The sequence below is a fragment of the Alligator mississippiensis genome, chromosome 12 (assembly GCF_030867095.1).
Source record: "Alligator mississippiensis isolate rAllMis1 chromosome 12, rAllMis1, whole genome shotgun sequence".
NCBI classification, from domain to species: Eukaryota; Metazoa; Chordata; order Crocodylia; family Alligatoridae; genus Alligator; species Alligator mississippiensis.
In genome coordinates this window covers 24,198,710-24,219,532 of record NC_081835.1, presented here as the reverse complement: position 1 = coordinate 24,219,532, position 20,823 = coordinate 24,198,710, and the positions used below count along the sequence as shown (strand labels likewise).

At 41.6% G+C, this 20,823-nt stretch overlaps 1 protein-coding gene across 3 annotated transcripts in view; it reads left to right on the top strand.

Moving 5' to 3' along the window:
• The first annotated feature begins 2,347 nt into the window (after positions 1–2,347).
• CACNA2D3 (calcium voltage-gated channel auxiliary subunit alpha2delta 3) overlaps positions 2,348–20,823 on the top strand; it is a 913,092-nt gene continuing 894,616 nt past the window's right edge. For 2 of the 3 annotated variants that reach the window (XM_019495461.2, XM_019495460.2), the window contains exons 1-2: positions 2,348–2,673; positions 2,970–3,051. In XM_019495461.2, coding sequence (XP_019351006.1) covers positions 2,555–2,673; positions 2,970–3,051 — 201 coding nt within the window. In that variant the 5' untranslated portion in view covers positions 2,348–2,554. The remainder of the gene's footprint in view (positions 2,674–2,969; positions 3,052–20,823) is intronic. The other variant, XM_059716157.1, reaches the window with a different exon arrangement.

Here is a 20,823-nt window from a genome sequence, read left to right as displayed (position 1 = left end):
ACAATACTATGCATACTTGCAATTTCTCATCTTATACCCAATTATGTAAACAACATATGAGTTTGGGGCATGAAAGAATAGTTTTGATGACATCTGCTGCAAATAGGAAAATAGGCCTTAATTCTTGTAGGCCAATAATCAACCTGCCTTTGCTGCTGAGACTTGGGGTTAAGAATATAATTTAAAGTAAGAATTGACACCATGCGTCACTCTTGTTTATTTGTGTGCATTTTCTTGTGGCACGTGACACTTCATAAGTTTCTGAGCTATTCAGTAGCAGTAAGAGAAAAGCATAAGTGAATAGTAGATATAAATTGCATTTACATTTAAAATTTGATTGTTGTGCATCCAAATTCTGACCCTCTTTCCCTCCATCCTCACTGCCACTACTTGGTGCTATATTGTGAAATGCAACACTATTCCCAATATTGGTAAAGAATTAATATTGATAAGATCAGTCAACTGCTTAGTGTTTCTCCTTTCCTTTTCCTCCCCTCTAGTCCCTTTTTTAGAAATAGTGTATCTGTTTTCTGAAGATGTTTCCTCACCATGAAAACTCCCAAATGGCAGTGCCACAATTTTGAAGACTGTGTTTCAGCCAGTGGCCTCCATGATGTAAACAGAAGAAGTTGTGTGGGCCTATTGTTAACACAGTTAATAAGAAGTTGGCCTGACTACTTAACTAACATCTGTTCATTTCAGTGGTTTATGGGGATATTGTAATAAATCAGCAATACAGTGTTGGTTTATTCTGCACTACTAAAGTCAAAGTTACATAAATATACTAAAATACATAAATGAATAAGACAGTGAAAACAGGTTTTAGTATTATAATGGAATATAGACATCTGGTGACAAAAAAAGGAAGTGGCCAGTGCTGGATTGTCTAACATGCCTTTACTCCATTTAAATTTCAAGTGAACTTTTTTTGGGAACTGAAGAGTAATAGAAGAAATCCATTTTCTATAGGGAAACATTGCAAATGTTATAGTTGAGAACATCCTACATGTATGTAATAAAGGTGAAGCCAAGCCTTTACATATGGTATTATTATCTTAGTTTATTTTGATGTTTTCTCTCCTCCTTCCGCATCTTGGAAGGATGTGTTGAGAACACATGGATGTACTGCATATACATTTTAAAAGTATTTTTTAGGATTTCATATAATTGTTTTGAGGAACCTAATTGCTTTCTAAACCATACTTGTGAATAATGAATGATAGGTTGACAGGAGGGAGGTTAAAAACTCTTTAGTTTCCATGATCTATTTCCTTGCTGCCATCAGGTTTTTACAACTCATATAAGTAACCCCTGCCAGAGGACCAATGCTGCAGTCCCACAGTCTAGTTTTGAAGCCGAGCCTAGTCTTGTAGGTGGGGATGCGTATCGGCATAGGCGGTGTTCAAAAGCCGGTGTAACTCTTTATAGAGGGTTTTATAACTTTTGCTTGAAGAAGGGCTGAGCCCCCAGTTCTAGGGCAGTACTGTATGCAGAAACTACTGCTTACAAAACACTTGAACAACAACGAAACTTGCCAATTCAACCACTCCAATGCACAAAGACATTGGGGTGGGGGGGGAGTCTTCTTCCCTGAAAGCAAAAAAACCATCAAAAACTTTGCTTCTCTTTCACCGCAAGCTAGGGCTGGAGACAAAGATGTCAGGTAGTGCCAGGGTCAATGCTGCGTGCAAGCTGCAGCCCTGGGTTGCTCCTAGGAGCTGTCCAGCTGCCTGAAGGCAACCTTCCTTTCTTTCACTCCTGGCCTTTACCCTCCGCACTGAGCACGTGGCGCGGCCAGGCTCGGACCTAGCTGAAGTGCTGAGCAGGCCCGGGGAGGGAGGGCGCTGCCCTTGAAGCAGAGCCCTCGCCTCCGTGGGGCTGCGCGCGGGGCGGGAGGGCAGAGGCCGGGGCTGCCTGGAGCCCGGCAGAAGCCGCTGCAGAGGCGGGGGGCTCGGGGATGACTCAGCCCCGGCTCTGCTAATTTACACGGAACTTCAATTGCTATTTTAAGTCCTTGAGCTGAAGGGAGGGGGCGGGGAGCGCGAGAGGAAGGGAAGCAAAGGGGGGAGGACGGGCGGGGGGGCTCCCCCCAGCCGGGGCCCGCACGACCCAGGCACGCCCGGCTGGAGCCCGCATCGATCGCCTCGCGCTGCATTTCCTGCCGTGCCCGGCGCCGGGCGGAGCGGAGCGGGGCAGCGCTGCCCCCGGGGGCCGCCCCGCCCCTCCTCTCCCCTCCCGCGTCCATCTCGGGGCGGCCTGACAGATGCTTGTCACGCGGCGCGGGGCGGCCCGGGTGGGTGTCCCCGCCCCGCCCCCCGCCCGCTCCCGGGAAGCTCCGAGTCGCACTTTGCGCTCCCGCACACTTTGCCCGGCCCCGGCCCCGGCCCCGCGCCCAGGGGCGCTGCTCCGGCGGGCCGAGGGGCGCGTGGCTGTTGCCAAGGACACGCGCGGCGCCCGGTGCCCGCCATGCAGCCGTGAGCCCCGCTGCGGAGGAGCCCGCGCCCGCGCCCGCACCCGCACCGCGCCCGGCTCTGCTCTGCGCACACGCGCCACCATGCCGGGGATGTGGCGGCTCCTGCGGGCTTTCTGGGGGGTCTTCTTGATTTTCGGCGCTGCTTTTAACACGGCGCTGGTGGACGTGGTGGGCTCGGAGCAGCAGATCCCCTTGTCCGTGTAAGTGCGGCGGGGCGGCGGGGGCACAACTTGGCGGCGGGATGCCCGCGCTGCCCCGGCTCCACTCCCGCCCTCCGGCCCCGGGCTTTACCACCAAGTTGGTGCTGAACTCCCCGGGCAGGGATGAGGCGAGAGCCGCTCCCTCCATCTCCCCCGGCCCCGGCCCCTTCCCGCCAGGAGGAGGCAAGTGCGGCCGGAGCCGCTGCCCCGCGCGGCGCGCACCTGGCCCCGGCCCCGGCCCCGGCCCCGGCCCCGGCACGTGTGTGACATGTCGCCCTCTCCTCTCCCCTCCGCAGGGTCAAGCTCTGGGCCTCGGCTTTCGGTGGGGAGATCAAATCCATCGCTGCCAAGTACTCGGGCTCCCAGCTCCTGCAGAAGGTAAGGATCTCGCCAAGTGTCGGGAGCAGTGGTTGGAGCCCAGAAAATGGAGGCAGATTGAGTTTTCTAAACAAACGGGCGAGCGGAGCGGAGCGGAGCGGAGCAGCGCTGCCTTTGGGCAGGGGCGGGTTGGTTTTGGCCCCGCACGCACAGTCCCCGGGCCCCGCCGAGCCCTCACACCGCACTGTCTGGAGGCTGCTTGATGAACCAGTTATTTTTAGATGACTTGGTTGCCCACGCAGATGTAAACCGAAATTACCGGCTTGCCAAGTCCAGGCTGAAGCCTGGATCAGGCCTGGTTTGTACAGCTGTGGGGGTGGTGGGTGCTGCTCTGTGAAACATTGGGAACTCCTTTCAAGAGCGGTTTGCCGGTGTGTCATCCTTCTTTCTCGCCCCTTGCTGTAGGCATGCAGCTCGCTGTAGCAGGGAAAGAAGGCTGCACTAGTGTCATCTCGGCAGTTTTTACAATCCCATTATTCCCCAATCATCTCAACCCAGTGCTGGGATGTATTACAGTATTACAGATAAGAGGCATGAATGTGGTTATCTGCCTGCTCAGCTGCACAGCTGGGTAATAACCTACTAAAGGAGCTCAAAAACTTGAGGAATGGGTCTAAGTCTACATCCTTCTGAAGCATAATGAGAAGGTGGAATTGATTATTAGGCTTCTATCAGGAGCTGAATCTGTTCTCATTTAAATAGGCAACCTGTATGAAAGTTCCACATCCCTGTAATCTGTGTTTATAGCAGGTGAATAATTAAAATTAGTGAGGGAGGGAAGGAAGGAGGAAAAGACTTTGAGAATGCAATTCTGCTGCATTTAAAATGTTGTCTTGAAAGCATGATATAGGAAGTCAAGAGTGTAGGGATGTTTCCAGAATAAGAATCCCATGATTTCTCAAGCTAATTTTTGGACATTTTTCTCAGATAGGATTTTAGCCCAAAGTAACGTGTGTTGTATGTTCTGCATGGTAATGAACTGGCCTTAATGTTTATGGCAGTTGCTGTGAAAGGATTGATATCACTGGGAAGTTATGTAATAATGGCTTTGCCTAGAAAATCAAACAAAAAGCTTAAGTTAAAATTAAAATTGGAGGGGCTACATTAACGATTGTTGTATAAGGAACTCGTGACGCAGGTACTGATGTTTTCAATGTTGTGTACTCAGTGAAGGTCAGTTCTTGCAACTGTTTAAAATACAGAGATTCTTAGGAACAAAAGTATTTGGTGTATGTTCGTGCTTCCAAAGCTACTAAATTATTGGACTTCAACATTTGGTATCTGACATTCAGGATGCTACTTTCACTAATGTCCAGATTTTGTACGTTCTTGCATATACTCTGTGTTGTCATAGGAACTCTTTTTATTCATAAACAAATTACTCTAATTTTTTGAATTGCTGTCAAATAGCTAATCAAATCATATTCCATGTTGGCTGTAGAAGTAGTCTGTTGCTATTCAAACATGTTAATTTTTCATTGGGTGCTAAGTTTTATTTAACTTTGGAACTCTTTTTGTAAGTGACAACCTTTGCACGCACAAAAATTAACCCCCCCCCAGCTGAATATAAACTGCCCTGTGCTTAATAGAAAAATACAAAACAGATTTAGTTTCTTGAAGTACTTAAGATCCAGTGTCAATATAAAATACTTAATCACTCTTTTTCCCCTCTCATTTTAGAGGATATTGTATCTGTATCTAAGGTGTTTCCCTCTTAAGTAAGTTTTCTTTCTTTTAGCTGGTTATAACACAGGTAATTGGAAGCTACCATAGCAATGTATTTCAACATCTTTTCCTTTTTATTTCTTCAGTTCTTTCACCAGTGAATGGATGGTTTTGTTTTTTTTTAAGATTGACAATTGCATGTTTAATCCCAGCTATTTGATTTTAATTTATTTTCTCTTACTATGGTATTTCATGATACCATGGGGAGAGAAGGGCTCAGTCATGATTGTGATAAGTGTTTAGGGCTGTACTGTGGAAAATTTTATTTCTTCCCTTCCCCCGCTCCCTATCAGCATTTTGGTGGGCATAATACGAATAGGTGCTCTCAGTGCATTTTTTTAATTTTAGATACAATTCGGGCCATGGTCTTTAAAGTTCTGTATTATTTTTCCCTTATTTTTGGTGGATGAACCTGGTTGACAGATATCAAACACACCAAAAATACTCACAAAACAAACAGAAGCTTTGTTGGCGTGGAGTATTGTACCTCAGCTATCTGTATCTTTAAAGTCCATTTTATATAAATCACCAAGCTTGATTGTTTAGAAATATAAATGAGAACAATTTTCAGTACTCAGATTGAGGGGCAGAAGTTAATCACAGCATTTGGCAAAGTAGTAATACAGTAGTATTCCAAACATTAACTTTTTTTTCCACTGTCCAGTCATTTAAGGATCTATTTGGAATTACTGCACAAGAAATGGGTATTAGTGTATTTCTGAAATCAAGATTCTGTAGGTTTTTTTAGACATTTATTTTACCATATTTTCAGTGGATAAACTATACTGTCCAGTAAATTACAAAAAATAACAGATGAAATTAGAAAGTATATGTAAATGTGCTGTGTTTAGTCCGTATAGGTATGCCAGTTATAAACTCTTTTAAAGTGTGGTTTAATGAAGTTTTTCTAAATGAAAACCATCATATGAAGGCAATTCCATCATTTTTTTCATATACAGTAAGGAAATTTGTTCTTTCACAGAAATATATTTGAAATTGAGACTGTAACAGTGGTATCAAATATTCTATATATTGGGTATCGTGATAATTTGATAAATTAAATTTTGGAAATGGAAATTTAAATAGGTTACTAAGGCAAAACTTTGCAAAGTTACTACTATGAAAAGTAATTTAATAATAGCAATTATTCCTGAAGTACTGCTGCGGGTTAAAATTGCTACTGTACTTTGAACATTAAATGACTAAGAGATTGCTGCCCTTCAGATGCTTATATAGAAATTATAACACCACTGAAATGATCTGCATGTAAAAATGTATACGCATACAAATCTGTAGGTAAAGATGGAAGTGGCTATATGTAAATAAAAAATTATGCATATACAACACATTTTAGCATTCTATTATATTTCTAGCGGTATGGTCTAAATGCTATGTTTTATAGAAATATATGGGGCATATGATGATGTTGGCTGTAGATGAAATCCATAAACTTGCATATATTTTTAATTTGTGGAAATTGAAACTAGCTGCTTGAAAACAGTAGCTTTCTGTAAATCTATACTTCATTTTTATATTTAATAATTTATTTTTAAAACAAATACGTACCACTGAAGTTAAGAACACCGAATAGAGGAAAATAGGAAAATATTGTTTAAAATGTATCTAGTTTTAGTGAGGTTTTACAGTTGTCATGTAGATTTGGCACCATAAAAGAAATTGTCTGCCTGCTTCTGCTTCACTTAGCAAATACTGCTGGGGCCTAACGTTCAGTTCTATGTGTAACGCTCCTATGTGATGCATAGAGTTGTGTAACTGTTCAGGAAGCTATTGTTTTCCTTGTGCTTCAAAAATCCATGGCGTTATTTTTGTATCTTGGCATGTTACTAAAAAACATATGTCTAATATAGTAATTATGGCTAATTACAACTGCACTAGGTAAGCAAGCACAGTCTGCTGGAATAGCCAGACTTCTGTGTACAGGATTAAAAACTGAGTTTAAATGCAGTTAATGTTTACTTTACCTGCTTTAGTAGGAGTATTGGAAGAAGTAAGTTGGGAAATGATAATGTTCACGTTCTATGGTATATAATAGTTTTGAATTCAATACTGTGGCAAAACAATGGTGGTCATAAAATGTAAGTAGGGAATGCAGGTAAAGTGCCTTCCTCCAACAGAAATAATTGATGTTTATGCAGTAAAGCTCTAGCCTTGATAGAGTAGCTGGTTCTTTGAGTACACAGACAGGTTTGTGCTTTCTCAGGTTTCTATCACAGAGACATTTTTTTTCGTACTTGGTGCCTTGACATTGTGTCATTCAGGACAGAATTGAGCAATATTATTATTTCATTTTCTCAATGGTATGGGGCACTTTATTTATTATTAAAATAACCATTAATTTTATCAGCACTTGCCATAAAGGTTGCTGACTTAGACACAAGTTTATTTGAAGGTTCTATAAGTTTTTCTTTCATAAGGTACTTGTTTAACTGAACCTTCCCCGTTGCATAACTATGTGCTACTTTATTCAAACTCCATATAGTATGCATGTGTCAACTGCAGGTTCTTTTATAGATTAGAGTTCCTCAAATCTCTCGCTTTCTCAAAATAACACTTCTAGTCTGCATTCCCATTTTTAAACCTTTACATTTTTATTTGGTGTGCTGACTCCAATAGCTGCTATATCTTTTAGTTTCTTACAACTCTTGAAATGTCACTATAACATTATCATAACAGGGAGATTTAGATCAATTAGCATTCAGCTGGTGCATCTGATTCATACAGAACATCTATCTTTAGTTTTAAAACACATAATGGTAATTTAAATTTTTGCAAAGTTCACTTTATATTGATTTAGAGAAATTTAGTCAAATCATTTTGACATTAATTGCATTTCCCTCTCTTTCCAGCCTTATGCAGCCCACTTTTTTAAAAAAACCTTAATTTTCTTTTATTTGAGCTAATGCAACTATTTGTATCAGTTTTGGGGAAGGGTCTCTAGGATTATTGTGCTGGTTCATATTGAAATGCAGCTATGAATAACTTCTTTTCTACACATCAGCTTTACATGTCATGTGTATTCTGATTAATAATTTTAATTATGCAGTTAAGCAATACTGAAGTTCCTCGTAAGACGTAACTAATATAAAAATAATGTTACAAGTAAATATGCTTGTGATTAAGAAAATTAGCATGGTAAATGGTATTAATCATGCCAACACTCATGTAAAGCCAATTATAAATAAATCGCTTGAAGTCTGGATTCAGCAAATCTCCTGTTTCTTATATGCTTTTTGGGCCATTTGCCCAATGCCAAAATATACATGCAAAGATGTACAAACACTTTAATCCTAGGTTTTTGCTAAAGTAATTTAAAGTGCCATATACAAAACTTGAGACTTCAACTCCTTTTAACGTTTCAGTGCATTTGAGCCATATGCATACAGGGTTTTTCTTCGCACCAGACTTTTTATTAGGCATTTACTGCACTAGGATATTGCATGAAATCATAAAAGTGAGTTCTTCTGGAAGAATATTTCTTATTTTCCTGTTTTCAAGAAGAAAAAAATGTGTGTATTTGGAACAAACTACTGTCTATTGTACTGAAGAAGCTGAAATATGCAGCACAAAATGTCAGAGAAGATCCTCATTTCAGATTGGCTATTTAACCAGAGAGCTAAGGTGTTGTTGTGTTACTCATTTTCAATAATGCCTTGTCTTTTCCATCATCAAATAAAGGGTTTTCCCCCCTTCCTTCTTAGGGTAAAGTCCTAACTCTATTGAAATCAATGGCATAGCTGCCATTGTCTTTGAAGGAGCCAGTATTGCACAATGGTGTTAGAATGCAAATCACAGTTTCTTAATTTTTGTAATGGCATACCTATCCAATCTAATCTTGCCTAAATCTCAGTAGCATTTTACTTTAAAAAAAAAAATTCTGAAGCAAAAAGAAAATGTCTGTTCAACCAAGCTGAATTTTCTGCTTGTTCACATTTGTACTGTCTGCTTTTCAAAGGGTTCTGCAAGCACAGAATGGTATTACCTGTATTATTTAAAGGAAAAGTTAGCAGATGGTTTCCATAAGTTTAAAGTATATATATGCTTTATAATCTCAATAATGAATTTAAATATGGAAATTTTTGAGTGGATGATCCAACTGGAAAACGTTAGCTCTTGAAGAGAAATGAATGCTATTTCCCTCACTTAATGCATTTATGGTTGGTTGTTTTCACATCCTGTATTGGAAAATGCTAATGTTTCAAGGTTAAGAGCCAGTCTCCATGCAAATTATCTTCATGGTGAAGGTAGGTAGAACCATGAATAGAGGCTGCATTGTTATAGTGATTCACTTTTAAGCAACTGCTAATCAATACTACACTTTCAAATGTCATTACCATTATGTGGGATACAGTTTTTGTTGTTGTTGATAATAAATGGTTACATATTGTAGAACACAAAAGACCATTAGGAATTTATAGGATGGACTATATTCTAGGTTTCTAGAGATGTTTTACCAAAAAGTCTGCATAAAATGTTTTGATTGTCACTCTGGTGCACTTAAAAGGGCCCTATCACTATAGTAGACATGAAGAATTTAGATCATGTATAACTTTTTTTTTTTTTTTCCTGAATAGGACTTATTTTTTATGAACGTGTATAGCATCTAACTAGTTATTCTGAAAAGGCTAAGCATAGTGAATATCAGCCTGACTGTTAAGGGGATTGCAAGGCCTTGAGTTCATAGAAAGCCTGAGCAAACATCTACCTTAGTGTGCTCTGAAAGTAGCTGGATGGGGTCTTGTGTTTATAACTGGAAGGAATCTGTTCCCGAAATAACAGGCCCTCTTACCTTAGATTTCATGCGAGTTTTCTTAGGATGGGCAAGCCAGTCCATTCATTTTGAGTGTCAGTGACAGGATGAAGCATGAACAGAGGCATCGTTTCAGACAACCAGGGTTTAGTCCACATTAGGAATGTACAAATAGCAGCTGGCATCTCAGGTTTCACCTGGGAGTGAATCAGCAGCCAGTAAGGAATCCAGAATATACTGTGATATATTTTCATAAATCTGTCCTGCTTAAGAGGTAAGCGGCTTCATGTCATAGTTGTTGGATCTTTTGAGTAGCCTCAGGCAGAGCCCTCTGTGGCTATATAGGTTTGTGGTGACAAAAGAACTGGTGGTGATCTCAACAAGTTCCACACTGAGAGGAGAAACAACCCAGTTGCAGGAGTAGAAATGAGTTTATAGTAAGTTCAGTTGTTTGCAAACAACCCTTTGATAATCAGCACACAGATGCCCTCAGTCATGAAAATAGTTGTCACATATATAAGGCCCCTTATATTCCTTTTCTGGTCTTTTGAGTGTACCTACACAGATACGGGACCCTAGGCCCTTATTTCCCTTATGGCAGAATTTGGTAATTCTTTTGCTCTGGAACTACAATTTGGGTAAGGCACCAGGCATATGTCAATCACTTGTTACCGTGCAGGTCAAATAGGCATCTTCATTCTTTTTCTTTTAGAGTCTGTCACCAGCCTTCTTATAATACATTTTTTTTTTAATTAATAGCAGGAACAAACATTAGAGAGAGATAAGAACTTAACCTATTGTCCTGCCATTTTGTGATGGTGAGATGTAGGCATGCCTACTTTCTCCAGGTGTCCCCATTGGATTTTTCTGTCAGATTCTGGTTTCTTCCTTATCTTCCTTATGTCATGAGAGTACCTTTTTCAAACCCTTGTCATAATTCTTGGTAATTCTGTGTCTGATGGATCATGGTTATTTTTTCAAAGCTAGATGTTCTGTCATTCTTTCCCTAAACAGCTCTTGAGTATTTGCTGTGAAGAGAACACTATATGAGTGAGATATCTGAGTGAAGCAAATAGATTCATGGAGAAAGCATCATTCCGTTAATCGGGACAATACAGACTATTAAAAATTATTACCGTATAAGGCTGTTTCATCTGTGTGATAGTAGTCACTGTCTTACTGATATGGTGTACTCTAGCCTCTTAATTAGTGAAATGCAAACTTATGGTCTCTATCTCTTCTCTTTTCTTTTGGGCCTCAGCATATTTATCTCTTCCAAGAACCTTTAAACTTACTTCTGTTTTAAAATGAGGCAAACACAGTGGACAGAAATAGCATTTTTGAATGCTGATGCCAAGTATTTGTACGTAAATTAGTTTGCAAAGCAGGGGTGTACTTGAAAAGGAAGTGGTTATATCATTTGAGCTAGATTATGACCCCTGGGATATGCACCTGAGTTCAGGAAGTGAAAGACATAAAGATAGTTTGTTCCTGAGTCTTACAATCGAGTTCACAATATGGTTACTAATCTACTGAGCTCACATGAGCATTATTTTAGAAAAGCTTCATTTTCCCCCTACATGTGATGGCCTAAAGCACACTGAGCCATATTGCTTGTTCTTTGAATTTATTTCAGAGTTCCAACTGATTATATGTATGGTTGTAGAATTTTTTGTGTATTTTTGAACAAGTTATAGTAAGTTTCCTTATGGCATAAGTTGTCTTAGCTTAGAAGAAAGAAACAGACAAGACTGCTCGGCTTTTAAAAGTCTCGGACAATAGGAGTGTGCAGAGTGGGCCCTATTCGATTTGGATTTGGCCCGAATCAGGAACAGTGATTCAATTTGTTGATTCAGGTCACTGTCCCTGATTTGATTTGGCCGAATTGGAATCTGAAGATTCGATGCTGATTCAGAGAATTGGCAATTTGGACATAGACACAGTTTTAAAAGTTTTTTCTACATACCTTGAGGTAGCAGGCATGGCTTGTGATCGCTGCAATTCTAGGGCACATGGAGCATCCCACAGGAGTGCAGGGGGCCTTCCATATGCTCGGCAGGTCTGACAGGGAGCGTGCAGGGCCCCGCCCCCCTACATCCCCAGCTCAGTAATCAGCCGTGGGGGGACCCCAGGTGCCTCCCCCAGACCCAGGAGATACCGGTCATTGAGCTGGGGGTGGTGCAGGGGGGGACCCCTGCACTCTCCGGCGGACCCGGAAGTGGACTGGAAGTGCTTCTGCTCCACTTCCAGGTCTTCTGCTGAATATGCTTGGGAGTCCCCCATGCTTCTGTGGGATGCTCCATGCAACCTAGCATTGACGAGCAGCCTGGTACCTAGAGCTATGTAGAAAAAAATTTTAAAGCTGTGTCTATGTCTGAATCGCCAAATCTTTCTGAGTCTCTCCAAATTGATTTGGAGGGTTCCGATTCGATTTGGAGGGTTCTGATTTGGAGAGATTAAAGGGTCCTCTGATTTGATTCAGATTCAACCACTGAATCGGGCCAAATCTCCACAGATAAGGGTTCTCTTGTTGGAGTTCTAGAAATGTAACATTTGACGATTAGATGTATGTAGGTAGCTGGTACCAAATTTGTACTGTTTTCTATAATGTCTAAATACATTTTTCTCTTGTAAATGTTCTTCAGAATATTGTAATGTTAAATCCATTATGCTGATGACACAGTCTTTATAGCTGATTCAGAAGAGAAGCTGCAAGGATTTTTTAGACAAAATTGTTAATGAACGCAAGAAGAAGGGTCTAGGTATTAACTGTAGAAAAACAGAATGCATGGTAATTACAAAGAAGAAGAATATGCAACGTCAAAATGGAAAAGGAATAGATAAGACAGGTCAATATATTTAACTACTTGGGAGCCTGGATAACATTAGATGGTAAATGTGATCATGAAATAAAATGGAGAATAGGGATAGCAAAAGATGCGTTTCTGAAAATGCAAAAGATATTGGCAGATACTAAAATTTGTATGGGGACACAGTTGAGAGTTTTGAATTTCTAAGTTATACCAGTCCTCATTGTATGAATCAGAATATTGGAGAATATTGCCAGGTATGGAAAGAGAATTCATGGAAAAGAACTGAAGCAACTGGGATGTGGTTCTTAAGGTGCATCTTGAAGGTATGTTGGGTAAGTCCAACTTCAAATGAAGATATTTTGTTAAGATCAGGCTGCAGGAGGAAGCTACTTATTAACATCAGAATGAGATAGTAGGATTTTCTTGGACATGTTATGAGGAAAAAAGAAATTGAAAGTCTGGTTGTAAATAGATTCAATGAAGGAGAGATCGTGGAAGACAGAGGTTGACTTATGTCAAGAGTCTATCTAAATGGATGAGTGTATTGACACTGGAAATTCTGTATGCCTCAAAGAAGAGAGCTATGGAAGACCAAGGTCACCAGTGTCCTGTTTGGATATGGTACCTGTGGAGACAGAGAGAGAATGTTAAATGTGAAAACCAGTTGGAGTCTTAGTCATAACCAGGGTTTCTTCTTTCCTCTGTTTAAAAATTGTGAATTCTCTGATTAAAAAAAATCCCAAACTCTCTGATTTAAAAAAATCCAAATCCGTGTTTTTCCTCCACTCCTATCTATCTATCTATCTATCTATCTATCTATCTATCTATCTATCTATCTATCTATCTATCTATCTATCTATCTATCTATCTATCTGTTGACCATAAAGTTTTATCGATATATTTACAATTTTAAAGCAATTTGGAAGCCTACTCATGCCTCAGTCATTATAATAAAATACATTCTAAATACCTATGTATTTTGTTTTTTTCATCGTGTAAAATCAGACTCCCCCTGCCCCCTTTGTTCACCAGGATACAGGTCCAGCCATGGCTGTCCTCCCCTTCCCCCATTGCTTTGTAGTGCTGAGCAGCCCTGATGTGCTGTTGCCCCTCACTCTCAATTCACAGTCCCCGCATCCCTCCGCATCCCTGCTGGCACCCCTCACTCCCAAACCAGTGCCTCCAGCCTTCATCCCCCGCAGCGTATGAGGAAGGGGATGGATGTGTGGGCACAGGTGACAGGGCAAGGGTGCACAGGCCATAAGTGGGGGGGGTGGGATGGGCACAGGTGATGCATAGGGGACATGTGCCTCCCTAGGGGCGCCCACAGTGAGGTACGGGGCTATAGCCAGGCTGGGACACAACTCCATGCTGCTATTGCTGTGCCTCACCTTGGCGGCTGTGATGGTGTGGTGCTCCCTCCCATGCCGGGACCTGCCCACTGGGCCATGGAGGTGGCCTCTGCCTGGAGCTGGTTCAGCTCAGCTGCATCCCCATTCCTTACTATGGGCGCAGAAATCTGGGGGGGGGGGCATGTGGCTCCCTCTGCCTCCTGTGTGCTGCTCCCCCCAGCCCCAAGGAGCCCCTTTCAGGCTGGAATTCTGCCAGCCTGCAAGGGGAAGCCCAAAGTTTCCTGGGTTTCTTTTCCCTTTAAGGGTTCCTTCCCTCCCACCCTTTTTTCTCTTTTTTCCTTTAAAGAGAGAAAAATCTGCGTTTTTCCATGGCAAATGGAAAACCCAGATCCCTGGTCATAACTAGTACTTGTGCACATGTAATATTAATGACTTAAAAAACTGGTTCTGATTCAGATAGCACTGTCAGCCCTACTTCTGTTGTACTTGCATCTGGGTGACTTTTTTCTGAAGTTTAAAAAACTTTAGGTGGTTGCTTGGCTGTTTACTGATGTTTGTTTCTACTGGTAAGAATTTCAGAGAATTTCTGAATTCTTGGAAATTCTTACTGGTAGAAAAATGGCCCAAAAGCTGGAGTGTATGTATGTTCTAACCCCAGGCCTGGAGAGTTTCACAGGTGAGCTCTTTAGCCAGGGCAGCACTAGATGGCTGTTCTCAAAGCCATTTCTGCCCTCTAGGGGAGCCCATGAATTGAAAGCCTGTCCTCTTCTCTGCCACAGACAGTCTGGTGAGAGGGTTCCCACCCTGGGAGAAGGCCCCCCATTTCACCAGTCAGCTGATTGGTAAGAGGGGGGACCATTTTTCTGTGGCGGGAACCCTTATGTTTCCCATCTCGGGAGAACTGCCCCTGCTCCTTGCACTGCTCCAGACCGACCTGGAGAAGTGTGTATGTGTGTGTGTGTGTGGGGGGGGGGGGGGGGGGGGAGAAAGGATTCTTTTGTGGTTGCAAGGCTCAGAGACCCTTGCTGCTGGAGCACAGCACTTTCCTCACCCTGCATTACTTTGAGTCACAGAGGAGCAGTGGCAGACAAGGCATGATGGGTGTGGGGAGATTCTCTTACAGGGGGAGAAGCCCCCAGACTGAGTTCCCCCAGAGGGAGAATAGTCCCCTTTTGCTGCCAATCAGCTCATTGGCAGAGGGGCATTCTCCTGCTGGAGGAACCCTCCCAGAAGGGGTTGCCACCATGGCAGAATATCTCTGCCTTACTCACTGTGATCCAGGTCAGCCTAGAGCAGTACAGGGGAAGGCAGACTGCCTGAACCTTGCTGCCATGGCCTGGCAACCTGTCTTGGCCCATGTTGCCCTGGGCTGTCCTGGAGCAGTGTGGATGAGGTGGGAGAATTCTGCTATGGCAGGAACGCCTTCTGGGAAGGTTCTCACTGCAGGAGAATGCACCCCTCACTGCCAGCCGGAGGCCATTCTCTTGCTGCGGGAACCTGTTCCCAGAAAGTTACCCTGTGTAGGAGAATCTCCTTCCCTTCCCATCAATCAGCTGATTGGTGGGAAAGGTGGGTAATTTGTCAGGGCAGGTCCCCACAAGGCTCCCTGACAGCTCACCCCTGGGTGTGCTGTCAGGGAGCCAGTGGTGGGATATCGGGTGTACTCTGTACCTGACAAATGTACAAATATTCCTTTGGGAGGACGGAAATTTTCCTTATAGGTATCTGATTTAACTTCTTGAAGAAGAGATGGTTCTCTTCCTTCAGAAGTCTTTTGAACATCCATACAGTTCTTTTTGTACCAGGTAAAGGGTTTTTCTCCCAGAAGAAGTGGAATGTCATGGCCATTCTTTTCCTTTCTGTTTTACAGCTGATCCTAGAAGTAGGATTTTTGAAATCTTACGAGAAAGCTGTTTTGCTCCATCCATGACTATAAAGGCTAAGTACAGACAGTCAAAAAGCCTGAGGCTGAATTGATTCAGTCTCCACAGGTTAGTTTAACCTGTGTAGATTGAGCCAATAAGCAAGTGAACAGACATTCACTTTTGATTCTGGAAATACAGCCACATACCTGTAGTGGCCCAAGCCGGAGGGGGGGCGCACTGGAGCATGCTTCCCTGCTCGGTTGGAGCAGACAGCTTGGACCAAGGCTTGTGCACTCACTCTGTGAGGGGGAATTTGTGGGGGAGTCCTGGGACGCTGTAAGCCTGTGAGTTAACTTTAATCTGGAGGGATTCTGGGACAGAAAGTCAATAAACCAGTTTAACCTAAACCTATTAAGTCTGATAGTACATCCATCCAGGTTTATCTTAAACTGGTTTCAGCTATTTTGAAAGCACTTTCTATGCATTGAACGTCTTGTGCTACAGATTTGAACCAGTTTCTGATTATGTATACAAGTTTATTGTAATTTCTGTCCCTAGCCTTCTCACAAGAAAATCACTCTCTCTGCAGTCTCTCAGTTCTAATCCTCAAAGGGAATTTACCAAACACCTTTCACAGATGAGCCTATGAAGTTCACTTAATCAACCTACTGGATACAAAAATACCATGGACTGAATATAAGCATTGGATTTATGACACATTATAACCTGCCTAACATCGGATTCCCCAGTTCACCTCTCTATTTAGCAGCTATATTCATTCCCCTTCCCCCCTTCCCTACCTGCCTCTTATCCCTTGACTACCTCAATTTACATTTTCACTGACTGGCATTCTTGCATGCATACTGGCTTCTGGCTACTATTCCATCCAGGAAGAGCACAGACCAACTCCAGATGCTTCCTCAGCCTGATGAAGGCTATTTGTGCCCAAAAGCTTGCAAAGAAGAATTTTTCCAACTATTTGAGTTGGTCTAATAAAAGATATTGGATTTACCTAAAGAACCTTGTCTGCCTATTGCACAGATGAAACTTTTGCCTTTACTCTGTCTTTACTCATGAAATTTCCAGCACAATTTTGTCTACTGAAGATTGAAGATTTTTTAAAAAATTTAGTCATCCAAAATTATTCTGAAATTCCATTTTCTCACTATATTTCTACTCAACATATTACTGTTAGCAAAAGTCTTGAAGTCACGAAATTGTTCTCTGGTATTTGGACCTTTAAAAACAGCAAGATGGATTGCCTTTGCTTTAATTTTTAAGGTTTGTGGGGAAAAAACCCTATAATTTTCTAAATACATTTGTCAAATTAATATTTTAAAATAGACTACAGATTATGTTGAATTACACACCAACATATTCTGTAGCTATATTATGGCACAAAGGAAAATGAGAACTCTTTCCTCTGCCATTCGACTCCTACTCTTCTGATAAATTCTGTCTTTGTTTACCTTACTACATTTATGTGAACTTGCTGCCTTTTCGAACTATTTTAATAGACTGCATTAAGTTTCTGATACTGATTGCTGTGTACAGGTCTTATGATCATTGAAAGGATGCTGTAGTCTAAACCTTTCTTCCTGGTTTGGAGCATAATGTACCTATATTTGTGTGTATTGGGTGTTTGATACTGAGGAAGGTATTATCAGTAGAACACCCTGGGAAACCTGGATTTCGGAGGTGGGGAAAGCCTTTCAAGTTTGACAGTTAAAGAATGACCAATAAAGAGTGTACAGATGTGGGGATATAGAATATGTCTTATTATTTTTAAAACTCTTTATTTTTGATCTTTGTACAAAATCACTATATTAAAAAAGCAGTGAATATCATCTGCAGCAACAGCAGAGATGCTATCTCTTCACCATTGGGAATCTTTTACTCCATCAGCCTCTGGTCTTTTTGTTTGTGTAGCACAGGCTTGTCCAACATACGGCCTGCGGGCCACCATGCGGCCCTCCAAGCCATTTTCTGAGGCCTGAGGTGCTGTGACAGAAAACAAAAGTAAACACTGTACTTTTGTTTCAGGGGGGGAAAGGGGGGTGATGTGATACTGCTTCCTGTGAGGTCTTTGAATATGGCTCGCTGGCCCACTGGGTGACAAAAAGTTCATGATCCGGCCCCACATTCAAAAAGGTTGGATACCCTTAGTGTAGCAAAATACCTATTTAGAACTGGTTGGATAATTTATACTTTGAATTTGATCATGTTGACTCTCAAGACATGGCTAGAAATTAATTTTGAAATTATAGACTAGTCTAAACAGAGTTTAGTGCAGTGGTTATGAAGACTTGAACTTTTATTTTATTTCCTTTCACAACCTAAAGCAACCTGGAAAAAAGTCAGGTAGTAAGTAGTTACTTGTGGCAGCCTTCTCTTAATAAATAGCTGACTTAATTTTAGCTGAAATATATTTGTGTATAACTGAATTTCAAGAGGGAGAAATGGGTTTAAATTACAGAGGAAAATAAGTTTTCAAATGAGTGACTTCTGCAAATTAAGAACTGGGTTCATTTATTCCTATAGTAAATCATTTTATATACAGGGTGCATCAGTTTATATTTGGTCATTTTCTAAGGTGTGTTTTCATGTGCATGACAGCTAAAACCATCCAGATTTTCAAGTCTGGCTGGTGACCATCCATATTTAAGTATCTGAATACTTTGCCTCAGTTGTCAGAATATCCCACTTATAGCTGAAACTGCCTGTATTAATCCTCTTTTGAGTACTTTGGCATATGATTTTCTTCTAATGAAAACTGAGATTCTGGATCTTAATTCTGTGGCAAGATATAGGGTGGGCAGTAGGTAGACTCCTTAGTATCTTCTGTAGTGCTGGAATCTTTGACTAAACAGGGCCCTTGTAATGTAGTTTAGTATAATTGTATCAGTGTTTTATAAAATGTGCAGGGAACATGACATTCCTTAGAGTAATAATGTGCATTTTTTGGAGCACATTTTCCACAGAAGTAATTCAAGGAGAAGCTAGAACTCACCTCTACTTTCACTTAAAAAATGTACTATAATTTGTAAAGGTAGGTGAAAGTTTGAAATATGAAGTGGAGCTCAGGTTCTTTATTATAGTGCCATCTACAAAACATCTTTTGTATTGTGCTTTGTTGAGGTGGAGGCAGAAAATATTGTAAAAGGCACAATATGTGTAGGAGGTAATAAATCTGTTGGATGCAGATAGTCCATGGCTGCGAGTCATAACATAAAGCTTTACTCTTAGCCTCCTACCAGTTTCCATTATCTGTGAAAATTTCTATTAATGTAACATGATAGCATCATGTACAAACAGTTCAGCGGTCATAGATTTTGCACAGCTGTCATAAAATGATAGTCATTTGGCTTCAAGGATGGTAAAGATGATATTTGAATATTCTTGCTTTTCATCTTTGATGTCTTTTAACTATAAAAGATAAAACCGCATTTCTGCAAACAGTGCAAAGTATTCCACTAAAAGCAAAATTTTAATTATCTCGGTATGTAACTTGTGTGTGCGTGTGGGATGGGGGGGAGTCCAGAAAATTAGGCCCTAATTTAATCGTAGTAGGTACCTGGATGTGGAATCTCAGAGAGAATAGTTAGGGACCCAGTCTAAAAATATCTAGTATCGGGAGGCTTCCATGCTGTAAGGCTCAGCTGCGACTGGTGAACTCAGACTGTTGGGGCGGTGGAGCATCCCACCATGGGGGGGCGGGGGCACTGCCACTGCCACCGGCGAGGAGAAGGGGGGTTCGCAGCAACCCCACCCCGCTCCCAGCTGGCTGCAAACCTCCTCTTCCCTGCCCCCATGGGGCTGCTGTGGGATGCTCCACTGCCCTACCAGTCTGAGTTCACCAGCTGCGCCTGGTAAAGCTCCAAGTAAACTTTTAAAATGTCTTTGGGTGCCACTGCCAAAGGTACTCAAGGTAGTAGATTGGAGAGATTATTAGCATGTACCTACTTTTCCTGTGCTTTAGAGGAACAGGTGGGGTACCTTTTAGTGCATAAACCTAAGTAGAAGCTCACTGACAGTTGGTATAGAGACTGAACTGAAGAGAAGTTCGAACAGGAGACAGGGAGCCTACCCACAAATTATTACTGTACAGTACTGAGTTTATTTAAACACAGTGCCTAATAACTAAAATATATGTAGAGTACAGTAAGCAGGAAGCAAGAGGGGTAGGGGAGGAAAGATGGTTGAACCGTAAGGAAGAGAAAACTTCTATATGCCCATGACAAATTAAAAAAAAAAATCCTGCAGTTCAGGAAACCAGCATGTTGGCAATTGCTCTTGAGACTTGGTAGTTCCTGCTGAGAGTACCGCTTCTCTAGGAGAAAAAAAATCCATATTGAAGCAGAGAGTGTAAAAAAAGACTTTTGTTTTGAGTGGGAGCCTGTATTCTTAATGGAAGCTGTTTTACAGAAGTCGGTCTGTATTAGAGCAGAAAATAGGGGATGCTGACAAATAGAGCAGTGGTTTTCAAACTTTTTGGGCTCTGTACCCTTTACCTGCAAAATACTGCAGTTCATATCTCCTATGTATGATGCATCTCCACGTGGTCCCTGATATCAACATGCAACAAAGCCATTGCGTGTTGCTCATTGGCTAATCAGAAGCTCCTTCACAATTATTAAAATGTAGGCACATACCATTTGGTAAAGTACTGTGTACTTCCAGAGCTGTGTGTACCCATTTTGAAAACCATTGAACAAGAGTGATGGTACAGCATGAACTAGGATTTGTGAGACTTGGCCTGAACTCCAGAGAAATAAAAGACACTGCTGAGAGACCAGATACTCAGAGATTGGAAGTCATAGAACAGAGTATCTACCCCATGTCAGAGTTGTATAACAGTGTTGCGGCTTACAGCAGAAAAGTCTAAAAAACGCACAATCTTGTTGATCCCAAACTACAGTCTGCTTCTCCTTTATGGACAGATGCAATTTCCATGGCAGTCAAAACCTTGAGTTAACAAAAAGCATTCAGATTGATAATAAAGTCTAAATTGCAGCAGAATGTTTTCCTCTTTGCAGCTGGGCTGCTTAATTTTGGACAAGGTGCTAAATACAGTTGAAAAGTAAACATGACAAGTGACATGGACTGGAGAGTGAAAACAAAATGACTGTTGAATGAAGGCTTTTGGCCCCCCAAAATAATGTTTGAATTAATTTAGTCTTTTATGACTATATTTATTGATAAGTGTCTAAAAACTTTGAGTGAACACATCGACTTATATATTATTAAGA